The 8,151-nt window shown below is 38.1% G+C and overlaps 1 protein-coding gene across 1 annotated transcript; it reads right to left on the bottom strand.

Annotated features, from left to right (window-relative positions):
- Window positions 1-599: 599 nt before the first annotated feature.
- CHCHD4 (coiled-coil-helix-coiled-coil-helix domain containing 4) lies at window positions 600-6,688 on the bottom strand. The gene is made up of 2 exons (XM_005420264.3): window positions 6,583-6,688; window positions 600-1,759 (listed from the first exon to the last, which is right to left on the bottom strand). Exons 1-2 carry the CDS (start codon window positions 6,686-6,688, stop codon window positions 1,470-1,472), a joined length of 396 nt encoding a protein of 131 aa, XP_005420321.1. The 3' UTR covers window positions 600-1,469.
- Between the last annotated feature and the right edge of the window lie 1,463 nt (window positions 6,689-8,151).

The following is an 8,151-nucleotide window of genomic DNA, read 5'->3' as shown; positions in this document are numbered from 1 at the left end:
ATTCACTTATGCAAGCAAGACATGAAAGTGCTATATGGAATTAATGCTGCTGAGCACTCCAGGGTGCTGCCCACAGAGAAAGGCAAATGTTTAAACACTGCTGGACTTTGTGGCTGCATTACTGACACTACAACCTTTTATGCTTTGGGTGAGGTAGCCAACACAAGGAGAGAAAAAAAACCAAACAAAAGCCACAGCCACAATCTCATTTGAAAAAAAAATAATCTCACAGCCTATCTTTTGCTCAGAAAGACAAACAATGGAGTATAGCTTATCTACAGCTATTAAACAATATTGAACTATTAAATTATTTGTACCTTTTAAGTAATTTTCAAATATTTTAATAGCTGTTCATGTTTATTTGCTGGTTCATGGTCCAGTCTACTACAGCTACTGAAAAAGCTTTAGGTTTTTTATGCCTTCCTGCCTGGGCTGGGGAGAAAAGAATAAGACAAGAATAAAAATCTGACAAGCTGGAGCAACCGATCTTCACAAGCCACAAATTCATTTGAGATCTGCTTACAGCACAGAACAGTTCTCAAATCCAATCAGTGTTAACCAAAAATCAACCAAACAAAACACCACAAAGACACAGGAGCTTCCAGTGAGGGTAAAAAGTATTTTCTTTTTAATATGCACTTAAGTCACAGTATCTGTTTTGAGATCATTACACCAGGTAACAATTTATTGTATCTCAAAGTATTTTACAAGTGCCCATCCATACCTTGAAGGAGAAGGTAATAACCAAAGGAACCCAAGAGCTGTATTTTCAGAGCAAAAATAAAGCCAGAGACCAACATTCTTTTCATTCATCTTAATCATCAGCTGTACAACACACCATTTTTAAAAATGCAAAAGGCATCACAGTAAGTAAATGAAATCAAAGATATGCATTTCAACGTTTTCCTGGCAGTCCTGATCTGATGCCAGTAGTAAAATGCAACCATAATCTAGTAAGACCCTTTGAAATTATTTTAGAAATTTTAGATCTAGACTATTTTCAATGTCTTGCATCACTTTGGAAAAAAGAAATCTTAAAGGAAAAACAATCATTTAATGTAATTTCTATTGACAGAACAGAACACATTAAATAAAAAGCAGCTACTGATCAGAACATACTGAAATGAAGATAGACCTGGTGTGCCAGTGGAATTTTAGTTGAAAGCTATGTACTTCAAGACATTATTCAAGTCACAACTCAAGGAAAACTTGAGGGTAAAGAACAGCTGTTAAAGTTTTAACTGTGTCCAAAACCAGGTTACACAGTACATACACACACTCACTCTTTTTGCAGTATTCATCTGCAAGGCTGAAGCTCTGAGATTTCTCCTTCAGGAATAAATTATTTATTATGATACAGTGCACAGAATATGGTGAAACATTTCCTCACTACTCAGAAGACAGACACAGTGCAGAAGTCCATGTCTCTGAAAATGAGAAATGGAGACGACAGCCTCCTTGCATCTTCATTAGCTGGATCCTTCCTCCTCTTTGGCAGCAGAGGCCTCCATAGAGGCAGCTTCCAAATCTTTGCTGGACTTCTCATCATTTTCATCCTCTTGAGGGTAAAGATCTGGGTATTTTTGCATGCATTCATGCATGGCACGGAATTGGTCCACACAGTCTGATCCCTTTATTTCTTCTGAGCTATAGTGGAAACAAGAAAAGGCTGACTTGAACTGCTCCCCACAGGGACCACTAGCCATTCCACCCAGACATGGGCAATTCCAATTGATATCTCCATTGGGCAATATCAATCCTGAACAAACAAGAGAGAAGAAAAGTTAATGCACCTTCCAAACATTGATTTCACTCAGTGACAGCTGCTGGGCTGCAGGTGTGGACTCCAGCACTTATAATGCTATCTTAGTTCTGTAGCTTCAAGGCTGATAAACACCTTTCACTTCCCAGCCAGTCTGTTTCTCCCTCTGATCTGTATAATCCTTTAATGGGCACAAGTGAGATTAGTTCTCTATCCATCTCTGAATTAAGTCCTTCTCCCTGGACTACAGACCACCGAGAATATTCTAAGGAACTGCAAAACAGATGGAAGTCAAGTCAATCGATTTGCCAGACTGTCAGGGGAACCAGCAAGCATTAAAATCATTCCATACAAATATCAAGACATTCAAATCCAGTATTAAGACTAGTAATCTTTTAAATCAAATTGAATGGCTGCCTTTTTCTTCTTGTTTGAAATAAGCTCTGAAATAATAACTCACAACTTTCCCCCTTCAAATTTCAACTGGAAGACCAGAATTGCAAAAACAAAAACCAGTGTATTTGTAAAGATTAAGTCATGTGCCACAGAACACAAGGAACAGCAAGCCTGAGAGCAAGCCTGCCTGTCTGGCTGCCAGAAACCAAATTGTACTTTAGAACACAACTGAAAGGAGTTAAGTGTCACTTCTGACTCTAAACTGGAACAGCTGTAAACCTCTGCTCTGGAACAGTTAAAGTGCTGACAGAAATACTTCTCTGGTGGACTGGCAAGGTGAAGATTTAAGGGCATATGTTCTTCTAGATGGCAACTGATTTATACAAAGAAGGTCAAAGAGCAAGTTGAAGAACTCCTTTCCTCTGATTTTAGAAATTCAATATAACAGACTTGGTCCTGTGAGCTTCTAGAGTCTCTAATGCATTTCTCTAAGGCAATGAATGCATCTCCATTTCCTTTCTCTACTGGTATGAACATGCACAAGCATGTTCATCTGTGAAGAGCAAGAGAACTACTATGCTATGATCCAAGCTGGTTTCTTCTCCACTTGAACAATTTGCTCTCCTCCTCTTTAGCAGACTTTTCTAACTTCATCTCCATGCTGAGTTTCTGCAGAAGCTGACAGCATGTGCATAAACCTTAAATTTAAGCACCTTCCCTTCAGAAAGGGGGTATGAAAATACCACTGGCAGACAAAAAAGTTGAATTAATTCTGACTCAAACATGAAATTGATTTAAGATGTGATACAACTTGACATTACCGAAAATACTGCCACAGAACTCAGTAAACTTATATCTTGTCTTTGTCCTGCGGATTAACAAAGTTCCAAACATTTATTTCACTCCCATGCAAACATGCAAATCTTACTGTGAGTTATCCCATAATCAACACATTCTATAGTATCACAAGATCACTGACCTACACCTATTTTATCACTGAAATAGCACCAGTTTCAGAAGTTCTGTGCACAGAAACCATGCTTTAGAAAAACAAAACAAAAATACAGATGACTAAAGCAAGCATTTCCTCATTCATAATCACAGCAGAATTCACACATCAATGAGTAAATCCACCAGCAAGCTTAGAACACAATTAAATCGGAAACAGATTTCATCCATTGCTCTTCCTGAGTTGCAAGCCTGCAATAGAAAGGATTACTATTTTTAACTAAAATTGAATTCAAACTTCTTTCAAATGCAGCCTGAACCTCACTGATCCAGTAAGTCACAATCTACTCGAACCTGCACTCGTGGAAGAAAAAATAACAGTGCTTAGATCACTGCAGATCAAGACTTGTGTGAGCAGTTGATTGCTGACATCTCACAACCTAAAGCCTCCTGGCTCATGGAAGCTGCTCCTGTCATGGGCAAAGGCAGGTCCACCTGCATCTGTGTCAACACTTGTCTTTGGACTCGCTGGGATGAAGTCCCACTGCTGTTCTGAGAAGAGTTTCTTCCCTGTAACATGACAAACACATCCAATAACAAGTTTATCTGCCAGGGATTCACAGTGTAAGATGACAGGAAGCAGGATTGAAAGGGACATCATTAGTCACAGAAACAGTCCTGTACATCTGATCATTCATCAAGTTCTTTCTTACAAGAACGTCTAGTCTGGAAAAACTGAAGGGAAAGACCAGCAACAATCTGTGTTTGAGGTCCAATTCCATAAGTACTTCTATCCAACTTTCCCCTCACAGCTGTAACACTAATAAAAACCACTTTGCATGCATAAAACTCATCATTGCCTTCTCCATATAAGCTTAATAAAATAAAAAATTATTCGAACTGAAGGCAGCCAAGATGTCAGTAAAAACCAGGAATCTTTCATGTTTAAATTCCACCATCTGCAACACATAGGACTAGAAAGATGCTTTACAGTAACAATATTATTTCAAAACCACTGCAAATGAATTCTTAATTTGTTTCCATCAGCCACAGCTGTCAAAAAGCACAGACAGTGAGCTGTGATCTTCACTGCAGTATGAAATCCTAACCTGAACTTACTCCAGTTTGTCTGCCTTTCCATTTCCCATGGCTTTTTTCTTTCAATGTTTTTACGTTAAAGTGAGTCATTTACATTTTGCCTACCAAAATCGCCCAGCTGATACAACAACAACAAAATATTGACAGAAATAAGAGCAGTACACAACTGGTTTTTACTCTAAGGGAAACTAAACACAAGTTTTCCTGACCAATCTACTGATTCAAGTAGACTGCTCAAAGACTGTTAATGTCTGGGACAAAATAAGAAGTATCAAAAATTACCAAATACCAAACTAGATGTTTATCTCAAGTATGAAAAAGGGCCCTATAACAAAACAAAACCTCAAACACAAGTTTCAGGTGTATTAGAAAACAATGCAGATTATGGCAGGTCTATATAAAGCCATATAAATCTATTCTTTCCCAGATATGACTGGTCTCTTTGGCAGAGCAGAAAAGATGAAAAGAGCCCTTACAGTTAACTATACAACACTGGAAACCAAGTCTTCTATTCCAAGCAGAAGCTAAATTAGAGAAGCCTGCATGTTACATTAGGTACAGCAAAACTCTTCCCAATTTTCTTTTAAATAAAAGCCATGCAAGCCGGAGCTTTAGCATTTCAACATATTCCAAACCATTTTACCCATGTCTTCCCTGCCCATAAGCTTCACTCCCTACTGCTACATTCTGTGATATGTCCATTTTCTCTCTTCTGATCAATGCACTGTAGCCCTGGGTCATTCAAGTGCTTTTTCAGACTTAAAAACACGGCAGTAATTCACCACATACTAAGAAGAAAACTCAACTAACAAAAACAAATCACACCACAAGAAATCCCCACCCAAACTTACTGACAGTTCTTAAACATAGGTTATAGTTTCTCATTTTGAATCCCACAGACACACACTGTCACTGTAAGGTGACATAAAAGCTCCTGGCTTTCCCCCTCTCTTCTCTGATCTAGTGCTGAAGAAGAAAGTGACCTAACATTATGTAAATGTAGGACTGCTAGGAAACAAACCTCATCACCTCTCCTTGTCACCACAGCCTTTCCATGTCCAGCAAAACACACATAAGAGCAATAAACTGATATGGCATTTAAACAAAAATAAAGTGGTTCTTTTAATTTTGACTAGTTTATTACCCAAATGTATGTCACACCAGGTCATCAACAGACTTACCAATGCAAGTGAGAAAAAATTTTGGATATATAACTGACTACATAGAGATGTAATGAAGCCAAAATACACAGATAAATGAAGTAACATTTCAACACAAATCTATGTACGAAAAAAGTTAATTTTAATGACATAGGAAGGTGTGGTTCAAATTACACTACTTGCCATATCAGCTAGCAATGAGAGCCTGTGTGCTCCAGCTGCTAAACTGCTTAAATGCTGCCCTCTAAAGGTCTCTGAGACATTTTAGAAAGCATAACTTTCTAACTAAGTTTCAAAGAGTCTGAAGAATTTACTTCAGCTTCAGTTGAGCTGAAACCAATGAAATCCCTTCACACAAAGCGAAGAGACCAAAAGATCTGTAAACATAGAGGCAATTAGAAAAAAATTAACCTAAACTCGCATTTTCATGATAATAATTAACTCAGGGCAAAATGTATTAAATCATCATGATTGGAAGTATATTTCATTTACCCATTATTTAAAATATACAACCAGAATATTCTAAGTCTTGGTCTCAGAAGTATTCTGCTCTCATGAATCTCTATTTGCAGGTTTGATATACTTTGTACAAGAACTGTAATCTTCACGAACATGGCACGATGATTATGGTTGAAAACTCAATAATTTTAACTTACCCATCATGTGGCACTTAAAGATATGGATTATATAGCAGTATAGTATAGATTAGCCAGATATCACTTGATAGTAAATAAGATATTCAGAGATTGCCATATTAGGCAATTTCAGCTGCTCACAGACAGGTGAGCAACTCACATCAATGACAATGATATGTAACTCACTCCAGCTTCTCTGAAAATTGCCTGCTGTTACTTAAAACAGAGGAAAAACGATCATAATTTTCACTTGATTAGGCTCTAACTTTATTAATAAAAGGAAAAGGTATCCCTGCATATCTCTGGCCACTAATCAAAACTAAAAGCCATCAACTGTTTATTTGAATAGGGCACTAAGAAAAATCATTACAAGTAGAAAAATAAATACTGGAAGAAAATGTGTGATTAGTGATGTCCTAACCTGGCAGTTAAAACTGCCAAGAGTTTGGGTATTTACTGCATTACCAGCTGTCCTCAGTCTTTAAATATGCTTAAGTTTTTCTAATTCATGCAGGGTTTGTTTTCTGTTGGATTTCTGTATGATGTAACACCCCTTACTTCTGTTCTTCTCCTCACTACTGACCTTGCTCTTCATAAGGGTCATCTGGGTCATCTGCAACCAGCTCAGCACTGCTCGGAGTCTCATGGTCCTCCTTGGTTGCAAATATTATTTTGTCTTTTCCTGCCATGGAGGAGACAAGAGGCAATAGTTCAGAGAAATCTGAGACAGAAAAGAGTAATTTACAAAACTGCTGTACACCAAAAGGTAATGAGATTTTTCAATGTGATTCAATAATATTGAGAATGAACTGTTGTACTTAACAATCACCTCTAATGAGAACAGTTACTAGTTCAGAGGAACACATACACACTGAAATTCTGTTATTCTAAAGCTCCAATTTTCATAGCAATGTCCTATAATAAACAGTACAGTTCACTAAACTGCTAAGTTAAAAAGCTGTTTCAAAACAAACTCAAATTACTCCAACACCAGGACTAACACAGGTGACGGGTTTAGAATTAAAAAAAAAGTGGAAGAGAAACTATAATAAATAGCAATAAAGCGTTCCACAGGAACTTATTAATAATAGTGCTTTTTGCTAAAGACTAGTGTAATATTTTACACTAATCATCTGAATTAAAAACAGGATAGCTGTCACCATATAGAACTAACTACACGGAAAGGTGCTGTGAACATTACAAGGGATGGAAATCCAACAGAGCAAATTTCCTGCTCTTGATTTAACTAAAACATTCCATACCAAGGTTGGGGGAGGTTTGGCTGGAAACTTCATTAGTTTTAGTTTTCTAACAACCCTGCAAAGCTCTAACACACACTCTGAGTGTGGAAAAAATGGTAAATTCCCCAAGAATTCTCCAAATTCATACAGGCCACTACAGTAACTTGACATATTAGAAATTAAATCTCCTGGCCCCTCAGTGTGACCTCAGCCAGCAGATGTTCAGTAACTTAACCTTGCTCACTAACCATGCATTTAAAAACGTCTGAAAAACAGATAAATCTAACACCTTTTAACAAACGGAAACAGTCTTCTGACAACTCTGCACTGTACTCCAGCAAACTTTACAATGTGGAATGTTCGGTCATTTATTATATGAAAGGAGCTAGAAACACATGAACTCTAACCCCGTCACTGCAATTTTGTAGGGTTGCATAAGGCAACTTACAGATCTTACAAAATTAAACAAAGCACAACATAAAGCATAAAAGAGATCCACACGCTAGGACCACCTCAACACGGTTCTGTCTGTGGCCAAGTTTGTAACTTATCAATGGCATTTAGAACTATTGGCGCTTTTTTCCCAGCCTGAAACTTTACATTCAGCCACTTTGCATGACTTAAGAGAGCAAGGACCTTTATATATATATATGTAGCTATAGGCATTTACCTACACATCTCCCACTTAAAGAGGTGGTCAAGCCTCATAAATACCACCACCTGTACAACATGATACAGATATAAAAAAGCTCGCAGTCTACCACCCTGTCCATGGACCTTAAAGAGGCAAAACCCCACACCTCTGGGCCACTCAGCTAGGCGGGGATAAATGTAAACCCTGCAGGCAGCAGGCTCTCCGCGGCCGGGAGCTGCCCTGCCCGCACGCCTCAGCCGCTCCGCGGCCACACACG

Source organism: Geospiza fortis, unplaced genomic scaffold (assembly GCF_000277835.1).
Source record: "Geospiza fortis unplaced genomic scaffold, GeoFor_1.0 scaffold70, whole genome shotgun sequence".
Classification (NCBI taxonomy): domain Eukaryota; kingdom Metazoa; phylum Chordata; class Aves; order Passeriformes; family Thraupidae; genus Geospiza; species Geospiza fortis.
This window is presented reverse-complemented; position numbering and strand designations above follow the sequence as displayed.